At 47.2% G+C, this 23,590-nt stretch overlaps 6 protein-coding genes across 6 annotated transcripts; 4 read left to right on the top strand and 2 right to left on the bottom strand.

Annotated features, from left to right (window-relative positions):
- Window positions 1-1,476: 1,476 nt before the first annotated feature.
- On the top strand, window positions 1,477-3,973 carry ARB_05758 (para-aminobenzoate synthase PabaA; the record flags this gene model as incomplete). The annotated part of the gene is made up of 5 exons (XM_003016313.1): window positions 1,477-1,858; window positions 1,919-2,250; window positions 2,435-3,310; window positions 3,462-3,563; window positions 3,620-3,973. The coding sequence occupies 5 exons, from the start codon at window positions 1,477-1,479 to the stop codon at window positions 3,971-3,973; spliced, it is 2,046 nt and encodes a 681-aa protein (XP_003016359.1).
- Window positions 3,974-4,321: 348 nt separating this feature from the next.
- On the bottom strand, window positions 4,322-6,207 carry ARB_05759 (MFS transporter, putative; the record flags this gene model as incomplete). The annotated part of the gene is made up of 4 exons (XM_003016314.1): window positions 4,322-5,330; window positions 5,383-5,828; window positions 5,920-5,988; window positions 6,091-6,207. 4 exons carry the CDS (start codon window positions 6,205-6,207, stop codon window positions 4,322-4,324), a joined length of 1,641 nt encoding a protein of 546 aa, XP_003016360.1.
- A 1,899-nt stretch (window positions 6,208-8,106) lies between these two features.
- ARB_05760 (uncharacterized protein) lies at window positions 8,107-10,685 on the top strand (the record flags this gene model as incomplete). Its single annotated transcript, XM_003016315.1, has 2 exons — window positions 8,107-9,417; window positions 9,498-10,685. 2 exons carry the CDS (start codon window positions 8,107-8,109, stop codon window positions 10,683-10,685), a joined length of 2,499 nt encoding a protein of 832 aa, XP_003016361.1.
- A 1,150-nt stretch (window positions 10,686-11,835) lies between these two features.
- Window positions 11,836-12,777, top strand: ARB_05761 (uncharacterized protein; the record flags this gene model as incomplete). Its single annotated transcript, XM_003016316.1, has 1 exon — window positions 11,836-12,777. The coding sequence occupies one exon, from the start codon at window positions 11,836-11,838 to the stop codon at window positions 12,775-12,777; it is 942 nt and encodes a 313-aa protein (XP_003016362.1).
- A 1,205-nt stretch (window positions 12,778-13,982) lies between these two features.
- ARB_05762 (HLH transcription factor, putative) lies at window positions 13,983-17,201 on the top strand (the record flags this gene model as incomplete). The annotated part of the gene is made up of 1 exon (XM_003016317.1): window positions 13,983-17,201. One exon carries the CDS (start codon window positions 13,983-13,985, stop codon window positions 17,199-17,201), a length of 3,219 nt encoding a protein of 1,072 aa, XP_003016363.1.
- Window positions 17,202-18,153: 952 nt separating this feature from the next.
- On the bottom strand, window positions 18,154-21,127 carry ARB_05763 (uncharacterized protein; the record flags this gene model as incomplete). The annotated part of the gene is made up of 3 exons (XM_003016318.1): window positions 18,154-18,996; window positions 19,058-20,993; window positions 21,048-21,127. The coding sequence occupies 3 exons, from the start codon at window positions 21,125-21,127 to the stop codon at window positions 18,154-18,156; spliced, it is 2,859 nt and encodes a 952-aa protein (XP_003016364.1).
- Between the last annotated feature and the right edge of the window lie 2,463 nt (window positions 21,128-23,590).

Below are 23,590 nucleotides of genomic sequence, written 5' to 3' on the forward strand. Positions count from 1 at the left end.
CCCCCCCCCCCCCACGCAGCAGATATAGAAGCATGTTGTCGCAACGTTAGGGTTTGGGGTTCAGATGCATTGGAATTTGCTCCTGGGAGGTGGAATCATCTCAATGAGCAACAAAATTCATGCTTTTCGAAGCAAGCTGTTCTTATGTCCTGCGAAGCCAGTTTTTGGGTCATGGATGATTGCTCTTCGGGTTGGGACCCTCCTCTGCCATTAATTATACCAAAAACTGGGAGCTGTGTAGTGTCTCTCCGGAAAGTATGAATATGGTACCTGAGGGGGAATATCTGGATCGAATGCTTATGCGCAATTGTACGGAGTACGGAGTACCTCGTCGGGAATATTCGAGTTTGAGGTTCACGCTTCTGAACGGAATTGAATAATGCTTTTTTCGCGCTGCAGGCTGAAACACGGCCGGCGCTTGTCCATCAGTCCCACTCGACATGCTCCCGGGCTTTTGTCCACAACGGATTCCACCAAGTGGCAAGCTAACCGCCGGGCTATTCTCGGATCCCTTTAGTGAGCAACCCATGTCCCTTGCGTGCTTCAGATTTCATTCCGGGCTGTTCATGGATGGTCGCTGCGAACTTGCATGCCAGACACTCTTCACCTGGGGGTATCGTATCTGACAGCGGCCATCTTTTTCCATACTCTCACTCCACAACCCTGCATATTCATGCATAGGCATATTCCCAAACAGCAGCATGCAATTTTGTGTAATTTTATCATCCAAGAAGTCCCGCTATATGCATAAATAGTGTTACAAAGGAGAAGTTGGGATCCATGGGCCTGGTCGAGTTCAGATGCCCGAGTTGGGCGCCCAGGGGCCCGGGTTCCCAGGTGGTGGTTGGGTCACGTGCTGCGCAATCTGCTCTTCGTGGCTTGGCCGGACAATTTTTCTTTTCTTTTTTCTTCCTCCTTGCTTTTCACAGGAGGGTTCAGACGGAGCAGAAAAAAATTTGATAAGGATATCTTGAAAAAGAGACCTGAAATGTTCTGTAATTGAAGAGCTTTGCTGAGCGCACAATAATAATAGTTGCAGCCGTTGTGGCTCACGAGCAGTGTATGTATACCCTGAATGAGACGAATCTGTGGACCCAACTCCAGGCATCACACGAAAGCTCCCAGTACCAGAGGTATCTCTCCTAAAGAACCCTGACCTCCGAATCCGCTTTTGCTCCGAATATCTTCTATTCGGGCCTTAATTTTGTTGGGAGGGCTGTTTGTATAAATTCGTCTTGCCCTGGTTCTCAGAAAGTGCACACCCTCGGATTCCTCCTTACCCCGGGAGAGTGCTGCTCTGGAAAGCGTATACCAGTATATATTCTTCAAGACAGCCCTCTGCTGCTAACGATCAAGGCATAATGACGGCAGACACAAGACCGTTACGCGTTGTCATTATAGATCATTATGACTCTTACACAAATAACATCGTACAACTCTTACAAAATACTTGGAGCGTGGCTGTCATACGTTTTGATGAGTTCACTTGGTTGGTCTCTTATCACCTTGTTAGTTGAATTCACACTTTCTGACAAAGCATTTATTAGGGATACGTTTAAGGCCTCAGTACTTCCTCATCTGGATGCTATAATTCTCTCCCCTGGCCCTGGAAGCCCTGACAAGGAGTCGGATTTCGGCTTTAACTCAAGACTAATCAGAGAAGTTAACATACCAATCCTGGGGATATGTTTGGGCCACCAAGGGATTGGTACAGCTTTTGGAGCAAAAATTATACATGCACCAAACATCAAACATGGCCAAGTCTGCAAAATTCACCATAACAAAACTGGAATCTTTGAAGGCCTTCCGGAACAGTTTGAGGGTGTAAGATATAATAGTCTTATACTTCCGTTCAATGGTTCGAAATATTCTAATTGAGTGGTCACTTCAGGAAAGTGTTACTGATTTCGATTTATAGGTTTACCCAAGGAGCTAGAATTAACAGCCTGGACATTCGACGAAGGTGTACCAGTGGTAATGGGCATTAAGCATAGCAGTCGCCCTATTTACGGAACTCAATGGCACCCCGAAAGTGTGTGCTCTAAATATGGTCAGCACATCATGGATAATTTCCGGGACAAGGTCCTCCAATTCTGGGCTATCCAGCCTTCGGACATTAGCACCACTCACCAATTCTCAAGTACTGGATTACTGCCGGATTCTATCCTGAGCAAAAGCGCCATTGTTAAGGAGGCCCAAGGTACATTCAATCCCCAGAATGAAAGGCCGTGGTCAATAGCAACAGATGTTGTACGTCCGTATTATATACAAGGTACAAGCCTTGGAAAAGGGGTTGCACCACAAACTGTTTTTGATACTATAATTCGAAATTCTTCTTTGGATGGCGAAGCTTGGCTGGACAGTGCCAGGGTCAGATAGATCTATCCGATTCACCCCTTTGTCAAACACAGGCATATACTAACTTTGTGGCTAGGTCCGTGATGCGCATTCAAGAAATTCGTACTTGGGCATTGGTGCATTTACGCTATGCTACTGGTCAGAAACTGGAAAACTCTCTGTTTCTCAACAAGGAAAGCAAGTCAAGTCAGAAAAGCTTACAACTTCCTATTGGTCATGGCTCGACCAGTTCCAGCGAACCATCATTGAGCAAAATGTTGCATCTGTACAGCCAGATTTACTCGGAGAGGATACCCAAGCGGGCCAGCCATTGCTTCAGGTTGGACTGATTGGGTACTTCGGGTATGAGATGAAACGTGAATCCCTACCTGGTTACAGATATAGGAAGTCAACTGAGAAGGGAAACACTCATTCTGTTCCGGACAGCCAGCATCTCTTTACCAACGTTGTTCTGAGGCTGGACAATTATACGGGTGAATGGATGGCCTTCGGTCTGATTCGTCGTGGAGAAGAAGACCCAATCGGAAAATTTATCGGTGTCCATTCACCGATTGGTCTTACCCAGCATGAATATGAATGTATTCTTTCGAACACTCGTGAACTATTTGCCGCGCCACCCTCACCACCATATACTCTCCCAACATCTTTACCCACCTTTGAAGCCATTGACGATGAAAATTCGTATAGCCAGAAAATCCATACTGCTCAGCAGGCTATAAAAGAGGGCGAAACATACGAGGTCACATTGACTACGCGATTCAGAGCACACTGTCCAGATGTGGATCCCTATTCACTATACCTATCACTTCGAAGCCGCAACCCCGCCCCATACTCTGCATACATCCACTTCCCGGTTAGCGATACAACTATACTTTCCTCTTCTCCTGAACGATTTATATCGGTCGACGGAGATGGAATTGCAGAAATGAAGCCAATCAAAGGCACCCTAGCAGTAAGTCCGGACCAAGTGGAGGATGAACGGAGAAAGATCCAGCTTGCCACCGACGTTAAGGAATTGGCCGAAAACTTAATGGTATAACATTCAGCCCCTAACTCTATTAAATGTTTCATTATTACTCCCTTCTAACTGACCCCCTGAGTAGATTGTTGATCTGATTCGCTCCGATCTGCACAATATTTCCCCCTCCAAGTCGATACAGGTTCCAAAGTTACTTCAAGTTGAAAGCTATGAGACTGTACATCAGGTGAGTTTTTCCTAGTTCATAAAACTCAGGCCTACTTTTTCTAATTCGTTTCATAGCTTGTTACCACCATCCAATCTCAAATCGCCAAAAATGTTGGGGGTGTCAAAGTTGTGGAGCGTTGCTTCCCACCAGGTTCCATGACTGGCGCCCCAAAGCTCCGGTCAGTGAAGATAATTGATGAGCTTGAGGGAGAACCAGAACGTGGAATATATTCTGGCTCCTTAGGCTATATGTGTGCCAGTGGAACTGTTGATCAGTCAGTCGTAATACGCACTATAGTCAAGAATGGGGCTGACCTTGAGCTCGGCGCTGGGGGTGCCATCACCTGGCTAAGCGAGCCCGATAAAGAATGGGACGAGGTTATGGTAAAAGCGAATGCGGTTGCTAAGGCGCTTCCTCAACAGAACTAATGGATGCAGGCAAGCATTGAATCCTAATCAACTGCCCATCCGAAGAAGTATATATATGACTAACTGTCGTACCTCAGGTCATCTGCAGCTGGGCTAAATGCTTGACCATTTCGTTATTCCGATCAATTTTTCAGGATTATGGCGGGTTTTACTGAGGTTCATGTGTTACGCATATACCCTGATAGAAGCTGAAGGAGGATCATTACTTCCCATTCAGTAATGAATGTACATAATTAGAAGTGTTCTGTATAATAGGCTTCATAATTAGAAGGCAGACTCATCCCAACGAAAAATGTAGACCAGATTGATAATGGTATCAAGAAAAGAAAAAGCACAATACCCACATCATCAGTAGATATATATGAACTCGTTATTCTGCTTATCAGTCAAGTCCTGGAAAGCATTCTCTCCCAGCCGTCTCCGTGAAATTATTCTGGCGGTGTCCATTTCGCCAGTTCTTTCGTCCTGACTTTCAGAGCCCTGGGACTCCGCAAACTCCAGGCCATCATTTTCCTCATCGAACTCTGCGTATTGCTCATTCATGGATACATCCTTGATGTTAGCTTTTTTCCCCTCTGCTGCTCTTGATCGCCTATGTAATTTGTTGAGGACAACTAAGTTCGCAACTTGAGCTAGTATTACGACGGCGAGAGCAATGAATGATATCAGAACTGAGCGCAATCCATTTCTGTATCGAGGCGAATCTTCCTTGACGAACAATAATGGCCCAATGATATTGCCAGTTGACGATCCAGCATTGTATAGTGAGGTGATTATCGATTGTTTGGTAGTACCCGCGGTATTTCCAACAATCCAGGTAACAATGAGTGGATTTCCGCCAAAGATACAAGCAAGCAAATAGTATGCCAATACTAACACACTATGAGAACTTTCTGGTGGGAGAGAATATAACATTGAGAGCCCTGTAATAACCGGAAGTATCAGGAGGATCAGCACCGCAGATTTTCTCCGATGTTTTTGGGCAAAATATGACGCCAGCATAATAACAATAACTTGAACTGCTCCAAACGGCATGTTGAGGAGTGATGTGATATATTTGTCGTACCCAAAGCCGTTGAGGATGAGTGGCCCAAACGTGTTTGTGACGGCCGCGCCGATGTTGAGAAGCAAGCTCATTGCAATCCACAAGTATGTTTTCAGTTCAAGAAGCGCTTCAAAGACGTGTGACCACCTGAACTCCGTTGCCCTAGTCCCCGTTTGGTTGGCACGGAGGCGTTCGATGGCTTGTTCGCGCTCATGCTCCGTGAGAAAACGAGCAGAAGGGATATCATTATCCAGTTTCCAATAAACGAATGGGGCTGATATGATAGTGACCAGTCCGACAAAGATAAATATTCTGAAAATATGTCAGTAAACGGAAGGGTGTTACGATAAGGGTATATACGCACATTCTCCATGACCGCATTGTTTGAGTTGGTATGTGACCTAAACCGTAGGATAACGCAGAGGCAACAATGGTAGCAACGCCATTTGTACCATACCAAGCTGCGACTCGGATGGGCTGCTCGGCTCTGCGATACCATTGACTGGTAATGACACTGAAAAGGGGGAGACATCCAGCTTCGAAAAGGCCCAAAAAGAATCTTGTGGCAAGCAAACCCCCAAAATTATTACAGACGCCCATCGCAGCTTGTGCCAATCCCCAGCCGAGAACCAAGGTTGGCATTAGGACCCGATGTGGCACTTTAACAATTAAAATCATTGAAAAGGGTTGCCATGCCAGTTGGGCTATGGGGCCAATCGAACCAATGAGTGAATACTGGTTACCAGAGAGATGTGTATCTTCAATAAGGCCAAAGATTGCTCCATAGCCTAGAACAGTTTTATCAAGGATCTGATCAGGATGTTCGGCGTCCGATAAGCATAGTACTCCAATGGTCATACTGAAGCCTGTCAAGGGGTATTGCTAAGCAGGCATTTCATACCTGCAAGAAGTAAACCCAGACAAGGATAGCAAGGATGACTTTGTCTGTTTTCCTCCGTATTTTCCTATTCTATAGTCAGGATAATATTAGTCCAGGTGACTCATACACTAATAGCACTGAAGGATGTACTGAATACAAATGGGGAACCCGGCTATTAGGTGGAATACGGACCTCTTCTTCAGTAAGCTGGACGCGCCTATTGCCAATAATGGCCAGGGCAGAATCTCCTTGACCCATCTCGTCTGCCTGAGGGATCAGTGGCTGTCTGAGAGGATCATTTTTGTCCATTGCGATTTCGTCTCTGAGGTGGAGGTGACCAGCAGCCTTTGACTGTAGTGATCGGACAAGTTAGTTCACCAGTAGTACACAGATTGGGCGCTGCCATCAAAGAGCAGATATAGATTTTGAAGCCGACCTGCAGATAATTATATCAAGTGTTCATCATATTCCAATAAACTCAGTATAAAAAAGCGATATATCAGTTTTGTTCAAGAATATCAAATTGTAATGAATGAAAGCAACAAGATGTAAATGCTGTGGTTGTTTTGACAATGGGTCGTTTTGGATACCTCGGCGCGTAGTCACGTGAAAGCTAGTGGAGTTAGTTCCCCTTAAAATATCCACATGAGCATTATTGCACCCAGAAGGCATCAAGATAGGACGGTCAACTAGAACCTATCCAAGTTAGTGGAGCTGTGCAGAGACTTTCGGAAATTTTTCTCCAGAGTAGCACTCGTGGCTATAAAACGATCGATATGATATATGAATGCGTGGTAGGTTAAATAGCATTCGATGAAAGAATTTCCAATTCAAGTATCCAACGGCTTGCTTACTAATCAGTGGTATGATCCGACCGGATATTTATGTAATCAATAGTAAAATCGAACTAGTTGTTCATCGGGTTATAAATAAGGTTACACTTCCGCTGCTTCCGAAAGTTTATTTTTACCAAATGTACAAGTGGGCTTTTGGTTGTAGTTATTGTGCAAAGAAAATGGAAGAAAAGGGATATGAAATGGGAGAAACATTCAGAAAATAGAGGAGAATGATAGCAAAAAATGCATTAATGCAGTCTTATTCCATAACACCACTTATTCTACTAAGATTATTACCATGCACTCCTTAGTATTCATTTCTTCCTTTTAGCCGCCCTGGCTTGACTCTGATCCCTCGTCCATTTTTTTGTGGGCTGCACCTAAGAATTGCATCCCATGGATGAACATGGAACCAGCAATAGCAAGGCTGCCGGCTAGACGGTTCGGGGGTGGTGTCCACATCGATATAGGTATCAAAAGCAATGTAACAGTTTTCTTTGGGCAAGGCTGAACGGCAGGAGTTCACTCGCTGATCGCCCAGGAAGGGGAGAGAGGGAATTAAGCGCCATGCAAGGACCCCAGGGTTTCGGATTTTAACACGCTTGGACCATTCCACACGGCAATGGCCCCCAATGTCCTTGGTGGATCCAAAACTCTCACGGAACGCCAATGGGGTTCTCTCTTTTTTAAGCGCTAGTTAATGGATACCCTGAGAAACTCATCCAACCACGAAATCACCAACTCCGATGCTGGTATAGTTAGCCTATACCCGACTCAAATTAATTAGGTTGCATTGATACTGAGGATCATCTCCGAATCCTCGCATCAAAACCATGAGTTAAACATCCCTTGTACATGCTTTATCACTCAAGCTAGTGGCTACCACAGCGTAGCGAGCAGCGAGCATGGATGACATTTGCTCCAAGGTTTCTAAGTATTTTTAGAATCTCTACCTCCAAACGGTTCCATAACTAACTCGTCATCTCTATAAGCGCCACAGAAAGGGCTAAATTTGGAGCCCCCCTCCTGAACACAGGGGGATGTTTTATCTTTCAAGTTCATGCAAGGGCACCTTTTGCTGGCGGTTACTCCGCCCTTGACGCATGAAATATTTTGATTCACTTTTTCGCTCTAGCAATTCGACTCAAAAGTTGCTATATAAGTCAAGATGTCTTCCAATACTAATCCATTACTCAAATATTCAACCCAACTTATGGCATGTCAATATCCGCTCCCCCAGGCCCAAAAACCGCATTCTATATCTTTATGCCCCCTCTATGATCGTATTACTACTGGGTTATATCTATCACCTGATTGAATAACGCTGTTTCGAAATATCGATCCTCATTTATTTGTCTAGAATTCGCACCAAATGCCGGATTCTGGACGTGCGCTTAGCCCCTCCGTGGAGGCTGGGATCAACACCCATGCAGCATCACCACTGAGGTTAAGAAGCACCCAAGTGCAGGGCCAGCATCTACTTAAGACAAATCTTGAGCTCGAGCGTCAACTACGTGGTAGAGATAAATCCAGAAATAGCTACCTTGAATTGCAAAGGTATATCGAATCGGCAGTCCTACCCCACAAAAACCGCCACGACATTGACGAAGACCGTGCCCGGCTTAGCTCTAATCCCGCTGAAAAAGAAAATGGCACCCCCGGTACCCATAAGGGGCTTTCAAACAGCAGGTCTGAAGAGAAAGATTCTAGCCAGACAAGTGGGAATGAGCACTATATTGAACCCGAAAAACGGGCAGTGTGGCTTCCAAAGCAGACGAAGTTGCCCTTTGAGTGTTGTTTCCCTGATGATATTTCCATCAATGGCAATGATGACGATCCCGAGGAATCTGAACGGCCAAATCTACACCATCCTCGATTCAAAAGCCCATTTAGTCAAGTGCGGAATTATCCCACTGGGGGTCCCCCTCCAAGACGCACCTCCTTGCGAACTGTGATCCTTAGCCCAGCTCTCTCTCCTAGACAAATCGCAGAAGATATTAGCTCACGGAGTGAGAATAATGAAGAAGAGGAGGAGGAGGAGGAGGAAGAAGAAGAAGACGAAGATGAGGAGGAGGAGGGTTACTCTTGTTCGGACCAGATTCGACAAATGGAACGCCGTGATCAAAATATGGAAGAGAAATACCCAATTCTGGCCGGTCCTAAAATTCCAACATTACAAAGATCCGATGCTTTCTGGAAAATAAAGCCTCCCGAAGGACATAATCTGTTCCGAAGCCTTGTCAATGGTTTCATATCCCTGCCTCAGGCCCTTTTGAGCGTGGAGGACGACATAATCCAAACGCTGCAATATCCCGTCAAAAAGGAAGATTTATATTTTGAGTTAGGGCAACGAGAATCGGAAATACAAGCTATTGTAGCCTCCCATTGTGGACTACCGAGTCCCGATCATGTGTTTGTCTCAAATCCTACTACAGGAGAGACTTGGCATCATGGCCGTTTCAATCTTTGTATCCCTGTGTATGTTGCTTATCCGGGGGGCGAGGAACCAACACCACTAGCATTCAAGCTCCCATTGCCGTATATGGTTGGCGAGGAAGAATTTCCTGGAAATGCAGAAGAGAAGTTACGAACAGAGGCAGCAACCCATATTTGGGTCAGTGAAAATTGCCCAGATATTCCAATCCCAAAACTCTACGGGTTTGGGCTTCCAGGCGGACTCAGTGTACGTATGCAGTATATCCTGCCCGCTACTCCCGATGTTTGAATAACACACTAACAAGCAGATTTCTTGATGCATAAAAGTACTTCAAGCCAGAGTGTGTTACAATATGGCAACGCATAAAAACATATGCATACCGTATCTTTCACCGTCTCTTCCTTGGTAACTCAGATTTCAGTCAATATATTCCCCGGAATCGCACTGCGCTTCTGAACCATGGCTACATGTTAACCGAAAGGATCATGATTAACGATGAGTTAAGGCCGTTGCCCGACAGACTTGGAATGCGCCATAACGATCTTCAGCTACATTACGAGAAATTTATTCAGAAATCGAAGACGCAAAATCTGTACCGCAGTTTTGCGAAGGCCATGATGTCACTCGCAAATATTCCACAACAACGAATTGGCTCCTGGACTATTGACAATAATGGCCAACTATCGTTGTCTAATCGCCCCCTATTTTCTCGCATCAGCCGCTTTGAGAATCTAGGAATTCCGAGTGGTATTCCGCGTGACACTACCTACAACAATACGGATAGCTTCTACAACGACTGCATTGGTATCCATGACAACCGTATTGACTACCAAAAGAATATTTTACCCAACGAAGTTGAAGCTTTTGAGACTGTTTCTTCCATAGTTTTCATGAGATCCATATTACCTCAAGTGATGGATACTACCCTCCGCCATGGCCCGTTCGTCATGCAACTAGGAAGCATGCCTGTTCAAAATATTCTGGTTGACAAAGAGTGGAATATCAAACAGTTCATTGAGGTTCAATCTATATGCTCTTTACCTATAGAACTAATGTTACCACCTTCCTGGATAACTGGAAAGGACATCGACAAATTACTGTCTACAGAGGATGACCGGCTCCAGATATGCTATAGGCAATTTGCCCATACCCTCCGGCACGAAGAAGCCAAGCGACCTCTACTCCCAAACGGGAAACTTCACTCCAACACTCTTATTGATGGGCTGCATTCCTCAAAGTTCTGGCTTCTCCAGGCGTTACAATCCTCAGGGAACCCGCTGCACACCTTTAGACGTGTTAAAGGATATAGGGACAATTACGCTGGGAAAGGCAAGCCGCTTGCGGCAGCAGCATTCAGGCCTCAGATTTATGACTACCTGAAATACAAGATCGCGTCATACGTCGACTACCGGAAAGATGTGCAGAGACTATTCAACGGTGAGTATGGGCGAGTGTATGACGAAGAAGAGCTTGATTATATCCAACGTCGACCTATAGTACCCGAAGGAAGGTAGTGAAACGAGTTTGGTTCTACTCTTTTCCTTAGTTATCTTTTTTTATTTCCTTTGTCTTCTCAAAAAAAAAAAAAAAAGAAAGAAAGAAAGAAAGAAAATCTGTCCTTAACTTGCTGTTTATGTTTATGAGAGATGATTATGATAGCAATTTCAGTTTACACAACGATATTTCAATTCCATCTTCTACCTAGTAGTTTGAAGATAGGTAGCCCGACTACTTGTCTGATCTTTACCCCTGAGGTTCTATGTCTGTGCCCAGTGATTGACAAGGCACATCACAGCATAATGCTTTGTGACCACTCCAGCAGGAAAATCCACATCCTGCACTGTCATACCTGCAGATATTCTGACCCTTGCCACATCTACCGTGGCAGAATGGGGCATTTCCAAGCCAACGACATCCACTCGGCGGTTGGCAGAGTGTTGTTAAATTTGTATCTCTAGCTAAACCGGTATTAGCATATTCAGTATATGACAAGGATAACGATGCTGATTGAACCATACAATATGCAGCAGCAGATACAACGTTGATGAGTAGACTCGATACTGCAGGTAACCGCATACTTGGATGATATAGGCTCAATTGGAGTGTATATATAGGGATGGAACAGGAGTTGTTACAACTTTGTAACTAGCGTATTGTTGGTCGTCTGGATATGTTGGACATTTGCTGGGGATTAAGGAGCTCCTGGAGCCTGCAGCTCCGGCAGATATTTATATCACCATTTTGCAAGCAATACGTATTAAATGGACGTAGCCTCGTAGTGGTGGTGTCATCTAGAGGACTCTCACAGGCTGCCGTGAGAACAAACAAACGGGCCCTAGACCCGACTACTAACGTTGTTTGCTAAACCAGACCGTCCGTAATAACAATAATGATAATAACAGCAATAATATCAGAAAAGCCAGTCTCTCGTATATCGACGGGTGAAGTCTAGCGAACGCTTACAAGGGTGGCTGGCTCGGCAAGAGGGTCAGTTAGCCGACGAGACCGCGTGAGTCCGCAATTTCCCCATGTTTCTCGGCGCTTTGGTGAGATCGGCTATTTACACTCCCAACCATCTGAAGAGCAGGTACAGAGATATACCTAGACAGGCGAGTATTTGACTATAGCTCTTAGTGATTGATCTTTCCTGGACTCCGTTATAAGATGTTCCCTCGAGTTCCATCCGCGGGAGTTTGGTGTCCGGCGGTGACTTTTTTTGACCCAGCAACCGATGAACTTGATCTACCTGCGCAAAAGGAGTATTATGCCTACCTTGCACGCTCTGGACTCACCGGGCTGGTCATTCTGGGTACAAATGCAGAGGCCTTCCTACTCACACGCGAAGAGCGGGCACAACTCATCAGTACGGCCCGGGCAGCTGTAGGCCCAGACTACCCTCTGATGGCTGGGGTCGGCGGCCACTCTACCCACCAGGTGCTGCAGTTCATCCAGGATGCGGTCATAGCAGGGGCAAACTACGTCCTTGTGCTCCCACCAGCATACTTCGGCAAGGCAACTACACCAAAAGTGATCAGGGCGTTCTTCGGAGAGGTCGCCGAGAGTTCCCCGCTGCCAGTGGTTATTTATAACTTCCCTGGGGTGTGCAATGGAGTTGACCTCGATTCAGAGATGATTACAGCAATCGCACGAGACAATTCGAATGTTGTTGGGGTGAAGCTTACCTGTGCCAGCGTTGGGAAAATCACCCGGTTGGCGGCAGTGCTAGCTGCAGACACGTTCTCCATATTCGGTGGACAGGCAGACTTCTTAATCGGGGGGCTGAGTGTGGGTTCGGCAGGATGCATTGCAGCGTTCGCGAACGTCTTTCCCAAGACTATATCGAAGGTGTATGAGCTGTATAAAGCAGGCAGGGTCGAAGAAGCATTGAAGCTGCATCAGAAGGCGGCGTTAGCCGAATCCCTGTGCAAGTCTGGGATTGCCACGACCAAATATGCGGCAGCAGTCTTCAGTGCAAAGGCAGCTGGGATCGAAAATGCTGAAGAAAGGATGAGACCACGTCGGCCATACGAACCGCCGACCGACGCGGCAAAGGAGAATGTGAAGAAAGTGATGGCCGAGGTAGCGCTGATCGAGCAGAGTCTCTAGGCGGCTCCTCTCTCTCTCTCTCTCTGGTCCTGTAACCGCCCACAGAAGTAGAAGAACAGACACATCAAGCGGGAGGCGGGTGCACATGGGTCCCCCACTCCCTCCCCAACCGTCCAGCTGAAACGCTATATCAGCGGTATGTCGATATGTCAGAGTATCAACACCAGCATTTGAATATAATAATAATACATAAAACATATTGAAAATGGAACACGGATCAGGGGAGCGTCACGGCGGAAGGGAGGCCGGAACCTTCCGCGGCCCCGGAATCTTCCTTGTTCGCTGCCTTCTTATTAGACGCCCGGGCCAGGCGCCAGGTTGGTCACGTGGCAGATACGCGCCAAGGGTGCCCGAAGCGGCTAGCGCAAGAGTCAAAATCATACGATTTCGGAGTCCAGCTCCACGTGGCCCGGAGCGGTTTAGCGCGCTTACATCATCCGGGCGTCCCTCCCTTGCCGTCATATCTTTTTGATATCAAAAGGGGAGCAGCCGAGCTCGACGTCTGCCCAAACTCCCGGCCAGGCAGCCAGCTTTTTGACGGCGACAGAGGCGAGCATCTGACAGCGTACGGGAGACGGGCAGTGGCCGTCCAGGGCTGCTGTACTTGTGCATGGCCCCGTGGAACCAGCAGATCAAGAGTGAAACGCTAATTCTGTGACTCGAGGGCAGTTCGTTGGCCCAGCCCTTGGCTTTGGCCACAGGCATTCTTTTATCTTACGGATACTTTTATGCGCGCATGTCTGGCAGGGCAACAACAGTAATACTGAGCCCATCCCGGAAGATTAATACTGCGTCCCTTCGGCTATTTTCGAACAGTGCCTGCTGACTTCGTCCTGGGAAAGTCCAGGCGAGCTGCGGCCCGCTGGCCTAGGCCTACGCATCCCAATCCCAAATTACGTTTTATGATATATCCGCTGGAGCTCCTTTCCGCTCAACCGTTGCAGTCGTCCTCCCTGGTTTCGGCGCCCTCCGGCTGCATTGTCTTATGGATAAACCAAGAGCTCTCCCGGTTCCATCCTAGCTCTCACCGTCATACTCTGCTGTCCATTTGTCTCTTCCACCCTTGACCGCCGTTATATCATTCTCTGGTCCGGTTAATTCGATTATCCATCACATTTCATCTACTGGAAACGCGGATTCTTACCTCCCAGGATACCAGCAGTTTTGATCAAGAAAAAGAAAAAGAAAAAGCCTCCTTCGTCACAATGGAGACAGACAAAGAACCCCGTCCTGATGAGACGGATTCTACACCATTTGACCTCGACATTGTCGAAGAGAGTATAAACATAGCCGACTCGCACATAGATCTTACTCCCACACCGCCTGCAGACCAAAGTGAAGAACAACCAAAGGACAAGGCCGCCATGTTTTCAGCACAGGACGACCTTACTGCAGATTGGGCCCAGTGGATGCGCTGGGACGACATTGAAGACACCAAGCCTTCGATTTTCAATATACCGAATATACCTGGCTCGTCTGTCCCGCAGTCTGCCTTCACCTTCACTTCAGATGATGCCATACTGCCTACTCATACGCTAGCCCCATCCAACGGCTCTCTCGGCCTCCCTGCCGTTAAGCAGCCTTCTGTCTCTACCATCTTCCAAGAGCAGCCAACTATTGAAACAATACAGCCGGCACCACCATCCGATGCTTCCTCTCCTTTAGCCCCCTCCCCTACATCGTCAGTCGGACGCAAGAGGAAGTCGTCTCACGATGATTCTCCAGTCAATGACGTACCTCAACCCGCGGCTGCTGCTGCTGCTGCTGCTGCTGCTGATAAGTCAGCTCCCTCTAAGAAGAGATCGCACAATATAATTGAAAAGAGATATCGTGCCAACCTCAACGACAAAATTGCGGAGCTACGAGACAGCGTACCTAGCTTACGCTTGACCTATAAACAGCGTCATGGTGGAAACCTAAAGAAGTCGAACGAAGACGACGACATCGACCTCACCTCTGGAAACAAACTCAACAAGGCGTCAATCCTTTCCAAAGCTACAGAATATATCAAACACCTGGAACTCAGGAACAGCCGTCTCGAGGAGGAAAATCTTTCTTTAAAAAATCGATTTCGTGAACTTGAAAAGGCCCAGGGAATAAACCTGGTCTCGTATCCCGCCGTTACTGGGTCTGAGACTCCTTCGGGAGCTTGCACCGTATCTACAAGTTCCGTTGTTACATCTCCCGATATTTTTTCTCACTCGAGTGATTTTTCCCCCGACTCACCACCGAACCCCTTATTTCCTCCCGAAGGACTATTAAGGCCCCCTGATGGATTCAACCAACTTCGCCCTACAGGGCCTCAACCGCATTATGCCGACACTTTTCAATACAACCAACCCCAAGAGTATGACTGCGCACCGTTAGAAAACGCTAGTACTGCCACCGCTCCTAGTTCGGAAACGACCACTCGCAGTCGACGACAGTTCATGGGCCTCCCTAACAAATTTATGCTTGGTACTCTTGCCGGTATCATGGTCATGGGTGGCTTTGAGAGTCATAGATCTTCTGATCCAGAGGAAAAGAAAGAGCTTTTTGCGCTCCCCCTCCAGTTTCTCGGCAGCTTCTATCGCCTGGCCCTCCAGAAAGTCTATTTTATCAGGGCTAATTCCTGGCAGATTCGTGCCTTATCGCAGTTCGCTCTTACCTCTCTTATTCTGTTTGGGTGTGCATTTTTCATGTTTCTATACCTTTTCAACTCAAGACCGAGAGTATCTCGAGTTCCTCTTAAACCATCCAGGACCCGAAACGTTTCAGCACATCAACAGGTTTCGACCGGTTGCTCTTTCACAGAATTTCGACAAGATGCATGGCTTACGAGCATACAAACCGTTGGTGTTCCTCGTCATAACTTTTTTCCTGAATGGTTTGCCGTCACCTCCCGCTGTTTAGAATACTGTGTGAGGTGCCTGCTCGGATGGAAATTATATTCCTTTGTTACTGGTATCAGTGCGGATGATGAAAAAGGTCGAGTTAAAGCGTGGGATATTGCTCTTGATGCCCAACTTACAGGAGGGGATGCGGAAGTTAGCAAAAGCAGATTGGTTTTAACCATTTTTGCTGCCGGCACTCTTCCCCGTAGCCCTGCTCGCATGATGCTTAAGGCGTTCCATTGCAGGGTACTTTTATGGAGAATTAGCTCTCCCGATTCCTTGGCGTTCAGGGCTGCTAATTACATTGCTAAGGTACTTGCAAATTACCAGTGGGAACTTGCTCAAAGTATGCACCGAAGGGGGCCAAAAAGGGGTGAGGACCCATTACCAAGCCACCTTGCCTTCCTCTTATCGATGGATTGTGATGAAGTTTTCACAGACACTATCGTCCAACGTGCCAGTAATATGGTTTGGAATCGACCGACACAGGAGGCAACAGACGGTGAAGATGCATTGCTAGATGTTGTCGTCGAAGATAGCGCCGTTCGTTCTCCACTCGACGTGCTTGCGGCATGGTGGTCGAGCCGTGCATTACAAGAGGCCTTACTCAAATCCCTAGATTTAGTGTCGGTCGAGTCACCAATCGAGAAACGCAAATCCTTCGAAAGAAGCCTGGATATAGCATTGCATTCTGCACCAATCCCATCGACAGCATATACCAGAGCAACCGTTGTGAAGGCCCTGTTTTTTGAAGAAGACAGAATTAACAATGTCAATACTGTCCTCTCAACTCTGCCGGCTAAAAACTCCGAGAACTTTCGCTCCACTTGTGGTTTGACAAATTTTCTTGATTCCTCAATCCCGCCATCCGCACGAGACGAAATCTTTATTGGTGTGCGCTGTGCAATGATTGCTGCGATATTACGAGGCCAAGTAGGTAGAGGTGAAGACGAACCAGCATCTTCTCCCTTCTCTCTTTCAAGTGCTATCAAGCAGTTCAATGCCGCCTCGGTCGATGAAGTTGAGCTCACTCTTCTTGGGTTCGCTTCTCATTATTATCTCCTCCACATCACTGCCACCGATGAAAGGCTATTACCTTGCTCTTCTCTTGCATCATCGATGCATTCGTCAGTAGTCCAACTAACGGATGGCTCGGAGACTACGACAAGCTACCAGGATGAGCATGATATCCCTATCCCTGATCTTTCCCGAATTGCTGCAGATTTGATATTCTGGGTACGAAATGCATATAACCCGATCTCCTCAGGCCTTAATGCCAAACTTATGGAGAAGGTTGTGATAGACTGCGTTGAGGTATGTCGTAACGCAGGCGTCGACATCGATATCAGAAAAATCCAGCGTATGAAGACTCATCAGCGGACATCAAGCGTTGGTCCCAGCCATACTCCCGCCCGCTCTCCAGACTCCGAGGGTGTACCGAGTGGAGTAACCCCTGTTGGAGTCCAGGGCAGAAGGCCGAGCACCTTCAGCGACGATACTGGGTATGGCAGCATCGACTCTGAAGAGAACAGAGCCATACCAACTGTCTAGGGCCTAATGCACACAATACCCAAAGTTCAAGTCCATTTCCTTTCAGATCCCGACTCGCCTTCCAGCTACATGTTTACTGTCCATAAAATTCCATCCGCTTATACATATAAATGAATATATCATTGCGATGGTGTTCGGTCAGTCGATAGTTTCCCTTTACTGCTCCTTTCCCCTTCTTGTTACCATGTACAACGACAATTTCCCGCGCTTCCTTGATGCAGTTTATCCGCTGGTATATCTCGTCATCAGCCAAGCTTCTCTACTCGCCCCTTGCCTACAAGTCCGACGTGAGTTCACGGGACATAAGATCTGTATCTATTACATAGAAATTCATATCTCCATTCTCCCCCTTTCTTGCTGCGATTGATCATTTTATTTTTTGCATGAGTTACAGTTATTGGGGATGTATGTTTGGTTGGTGGAGTTCATCTTGCTAGAATGACGGACTCTGGTGTTTGCCATCATAAGGGAGGGAGAAAAAAAAGGCGTTTGGTAGTTATGGAGATCCCTTTTTTTTACATATGAGTTGGCTAGAGTTACGGAGAACTACCTTATTTTATTTTTGACTTATTTTATGAGATTAGGGGGATTTGTGGCGCTAACACTATAGAGTGCAAAGCAGTCTGTTTAGAGGATTAATACAATGGAGTTCGATATAATGTGCGCCTAGACCTTTCATTTCTAGCTCTGGGTAACTGATGACATTGAGAAGAGGTACTATGATATGTTGAATATATAAATTGTAACAAAACAGGGTCAACTGAGGCCATCTCAGACCAAATCAGCAAGACCGTTCAGACTGAGAAAAAAGAGCATGCTAAAAAGTCATTTAAAACAAAAACAAAAAGCAAGCCTAGTTGATAAGGCATAAACTAGTATATGAGACATCAAAAACACATATTTGGTGGGAAAGATAAAAACTCAGCCTTCTTTGTTCCATCGGCCCGAGACACTATTCTTTCTTCTCCAGTGTTTCTTCTCGAGAGGTGATAGCACTATCGGTCAGAAGGCTATCTGACATGAATAGCCCAGCTCTCATTTCTGCATCTTGCATTGTAATTAGCGATGTACCGGCACTTCCGATCTTCAAAGCCCGCTTCACTGCCTTCCAACTCTCAATCAAAGCAATGTAGACGGCCACACAGCCAGCTACAATGCCCCATTCCCAGGATATGGCGATGTGTTTGAATACTAGCTTGTTAACAACGGGAATATAGATGACTGGGAAGGAAGTCACGAATCCAGCTGCTACAGCCCAGAAGAGGAACCTGTTTCGCCAGAGGGTTGGGAAGATAGAGAAGACCCCCGGATAGCGGGATGGGTCAAGATTGAATAATGAACGGGAGAAGTGCTTCACTTCCCAGGCTGTCACCAGTAGAAGGAAAGACAATGTTGCAAAGGTGGTGGCACGGGCACGGAAAACAATGTCACAAGTTGGGTTCCAGTCTTCGTTGCAGTCCTGACCTAAGGAGCCACCTCCAACACCGTAAACGACGGAGACGAAGGAGACAAGACAGAGGCTTCCCATAAAGGTACCGTATATCATTTTGTCGACAATGAGTTCCTTTGTGAAAACACCGACACGCAGGTTGTGTGGCGGTCGATACATGATATCTGCCTGGCCTTCCTCCAGGCCGAGCCCAAGGGCCAAGAAAGAGGACGTGATCAGGTTTGCCCAAAGAATCTCCAAGGGCGAAAGCGGGAACACAGAGCTTCCTTCATCATCTTTGAATGCTAGTGCAATCAACAGAAGAATGACTTGGGCAATATTAGATATCAACAAGTGCATCAAGAACTATATGTTCAATGTTAGTACATATACACTTATGGCAATTAAATAGTGAAACGGCTCATACCTTTTGAATATTGTCAAAAAGGCGTCGTCCTTCCTCGACGGCTTTGACCACTGATGCAAAATCATCGTCCGTTAAAACCATGTCTGCAGCAGCTTTGGCTACATCACTTCCATTCTTGCCCATGGCAATTCCAACGTCAGCACGCTTTAAAGCTGGCGAATCGTTCACACCGTCACCAGTCATGACACAATAAGCACCGCGTCGATGCATGGCTTCTACCATACGGACCTTTGTTGATGGACTGCATCGGGCAATAACAAGTGGGAGAGCTTCGATAGCATCGATTTCTTCATCTGTCATTTTGTCAAATTCGTCGGCACCCATAACAACTTTGCTGGCTCGGACGTTTGGAGTCAGGTTCCCAAGGATTCCGACTTCATACGCTATCGCGGTTGCAGTCTTGATGTGATCTCCGGTTAGCATGTGAACAGTAATACCAGCCATATGGCATTTGCGGACCGCTCCAGCTGTTTCCATGCGAGGGGGGTCGTAGAGGCCAACGAGTCCGACGAAGTCAAGACCTTTCTCGAGTTCTGTTCGATCAGGGAGGTTGTTCAAGGTTTCGGGGGATAGGGTTTTGTGAGCAATGCAAAGGACGCGAAGACCTTCGCCTGCCATCCTGTCAACCTTTGCCCGAATTTCCTGCTTCATATCATCGTCTATTGATAGAAGTGGAAGCATGGATTCCGTGGCACCCTTTGAGTAGGCTGCTGCATGTTCAGATCCAGCTCTCTTATAAACCACAGTCATTCGTTTGATAGCAGAATCAAACGGGAATTCGGAAACGAGCTCCAAGCCATTATCTTCAATGACAGAACGTTTGCCAGAGTTAAATCTGATGGCAAGTACATGGAGAGCAATTTCGGTAGGCTCTCCAACTGCAACCCAGTCCCCTCCTTTTGAGTCGACAGCATGGGAGCCTTCAGTCGATAACTTGTTATCTGGGTTATATACGGAAGACAAGTTGCAAAGAGCGATGGTATGCAGGAATTTTGTAAGTCTAAGGTTATTCTCAAGGTTTTTTGGCTGTATGTCCTTTCCACCAATTTGGAGAAGGCCACTGTCAGGATCAAATGGGCTGTTGGTGTCGTGGATAGCAAGAGTGCCGGTGCCAGGTATCCAGGCTTTGCGGGCGATCATCTTGCCCTGAGTGAGTGTACCAGTCTTATCAGAGCAGATGTTGGTCACTCCTCCCACCGCTTCGAGAGCTTGGAGTTTTCTGACAATGACATTGCCCTTTGCCATCGATTTGGTACCAACGGCAACGGTAATGGTCAATACCGCAATCAGAGATTCTGGGATAACAGCGACCGCAACGCAAATACCATAAATGAGGACCTCGCCTTGGACATTCCACTTGTTCGCGGAGAAGACAATGATAGCTAGCATTATGGCGAGAGCAAAGAGCAGAAGGGCGAATTTGCTGAGTTTCACTTGTAGGGGCGTGCCAACCAAGCCTAGGACTTGGTCGAAGCTTCTCTTGAATCGTTTCCAAACTCGGCTGTAGATCGAGGCATTCTCTGCCTGAAGAGTGTTGTCACGAAGAAGTTGGGCAATTTTCCCGACTTCCGTATCCATACCTACCGATATAACAATTCCAGTAGCTCGGCCTCTTGTCATGATACTGCCTGAGTAAGCCATGTTTGTGCGGTCTCCAACTGCCATATCTTTAGTTGTGAAAAGGGCATCTGGGTGTTTAGAGATAGGCATGGATTCTCCGGTTAAGAGAGCCTCATCGGTAGAAGCATTGACACCATCGAATAGCCTTAGATCGGCAGGTACCATGTCCCCCACAGCTAGCTGGACGACGTCACCTACAACCAAGGATTCCGCTTTGATAGACTCAATTCTACCATCACGTACAGCTTTGCATGTGGGAGCAGATAAGGCTTGGAGGGATAATATTGTCTTTTCTGCACGGTAGTCTTGGACGAATCTAGAGTAGAGGCGTTAGCCGGGCGAAATGTCCGAAATGGAGACGCAAACTTACCCAACGACAATATTAAGAAGAATCACGGCTGTGATAACTCCACCTTCAATATAATCTTTGATCCCGAAGGATAAAGCCATCGTTATCAAGAGTACCTAAAGTTCAAGAATTAGATATGATAAGCCGTTCAGGGGGCTAGGGGGAGGCAAACATACTAAAGTCAAACTATTTGACACCTGCCTTAGCAGAATTTTCCACATGGATATCCCCTCCGCACTCTTAATCTTGTTAGGTCCATCCCGCTCAAGGCGAGATGACGCTTCGGTACTACTAAGCCCATGTCTGGCGAGGGAGAGGAAATGTTAGCCAGTTGGAAGAGGAGATTTTTTAGCCCAGGGCAAAAAGGGGAGGCTCAAAGAGAGTGTTTGAATTTTAATTCAACACAAGGTATGAAGTTTCCGTACTGTAGATCAACTCGTAAAATCCGAGCAGTATCTGCAATGGAGATAGTATGGGCATGCTGATAGTAGGCGTGCCAGTCCTGGTAGTTGGCAGGACAATGGTCTACCTGGACCTCAGGGTCTAAGGTAGGGCTGGGTTGGTGTTTATTGGATTCTTCATGGATAGAAGGACATATAGGAGGTTCCGTCGGTTCCTCGACATCCGGCTGAGAAATCTCCGTGCCCATTCAATAGAGAAGGGGGGTCTACAAGGACAGATACTGGTGTTCTGTCCTCTCGAGCGGTTCTCTGGACCCTGAAGAAAGCGATTGTGGCAGTCGAAACCGGGGCCGGAGGTCGATGAGCACAGCTATCTCTCCCTTTCGTCAGCTAGCTAGTCGTATCAGAACCGTCGTGGTGTCGTTATGCGTAGTTAGTTGTCTGAGAGTTGAACAGGTGAGGTTGTAGTAAATAGAAGAAGAAACGAGGTGGAAGAGCCAAGCAGGCGGAAAGCGGGAGGGCGACTTTATATCAACGTCAAGGTCAAGGGACGGCCAGCACCACATTCACTAACTAACTCCTCAACTATTATTAGTCTTATATTACTTCATATCTCACAGGTCTCCGTCTCCCCCATGCATGCCTCCATTCTTTTCTTTTGCTTTTTCAGTTTTCCGTTGGAAAAGAACGAAGGCAAGCACACAATTATGACAGCTTACTCAGGCTACGCTAGACCCAATCTCCCTGTTTGCTCGGTGGCTATGCCTGCTGCGATTCGCCAACGCCGTTCAAGCTATCGACAGATACGGAATGGAAACACGGTGGAAATCTGAGGGTGCCGTCAGATTGGACGGAGATCCTGGTGCCAGTGGGGACAATAGGGCGATCAAGCAGCGAGAAGCCAGAAAGCCAGAATCGCCCATCATCACGGCGATTTCCCTGCCCGCCGTCCCGGGCCCTCACAGGCTCAACAGCCCATGCGGGGCTTGCTGGTGGATCCGCCATCGCATCCCACACGAAGAACGTGTTCTAGGACATCGTCATGCCTCGTTCCAGCAATGGGCGGAGGTGGAGGCCAGTGAGGCCGCTAACAACTTGGCGAAATGCCATCTCGGTTGGGAGAAGGGAAATAATATGATGACAAGAAAGGTCGTTCGATAACTACGTCCGAGTTCGCCTCGGTAATCACCCTTGGCTCGGAGCTGTCTGGCTATGGAGGGGGGAGGAAGGGAGGGGGAGGGCCCGGAACCATGTCAGTGTCGATTCCATGAGCTGCACATCCATACAGAGTACAATGAAGAGATTCCCGGGCAGAAGTACATGGTACAACCGGCGTGCGACGAAGGGGGAAATGGTTGTACGGCTTTCAGGTGTAGGGCTGGTTCCCGCATCCGTTTGCCTTGTTTTGAGCGGAGAAGAACCCTGATGAGGTTTGGGTCGGCCCCATGGAGGTCCCATTCGACATCTTTCCCTCTTGGGCTAGGGAGACCTGCGTCGGTCGTCCTGAAACCGGCAGGATACTGTGGATGCAATATGCCGATATCTGGGGAGCGTTTGTTTGATGCACAACGCACAGTTCTCACGTGTAAGAGAGAGATTGGTGATGACGCCCTTCTCTGCTTTTTTTACGCTTCCGCAATTGCCAGGCAGTTAATATCTAAGCGATTGTCAGGCGTGAACTAGACTTACAGACCTTGGCGAGGTGTCTATGCGAACAGGTGCATGCGAAGCCAAGTTGAGATTGGTGTCTTTTACATGCCGGTCCTTTAACGCTCCAAACGCGACAAAAAGCCACTCTGTATCACGATTGTTCCACACGGATGCATACATCACACTTGCCGATTGGTGTTACGGAGAGAGTGAGGGCCCGCTTCTCTATCTTCAAGATATCTCCTTGTCCTTGTCGGGACTGTATGTTAATAATTTCGATGCTCTTTATCACATTATTCCCTCGTCGATGATGCAGGCAGGACGGATACGTAATCCGCCCCTCTCCGACAGAGGATGATCGACATCTCCTTCACCCCAGATTGCTCGCCATGTACAACGTTGATGAGTTAAGAAACGCATTGAGGAAGTGAAGCTGTCTTCGGTCGAAGAGACGCGCCAGGGATCCTGCTGGAAGTGCGGCTACATATCTGATTCAAAGGACGATCAACGAGC

Source organism: Trichophyton benhamiae, assembly GCF_000151125.1.
Source record: "Trichophyton benhamiae CBS 112371 chromosome Unknown contig01145.0, whole genome shotgun sequence".
In the NCBI taxonomy this organism is placed as follows: domain Eukaryota; kingdom Fungi; phylum Ascomycota; class Eurotiomycetes; order Onygenales; family Arthrodermataceae; genus Trichophyton; species Trichophyton benhamiae.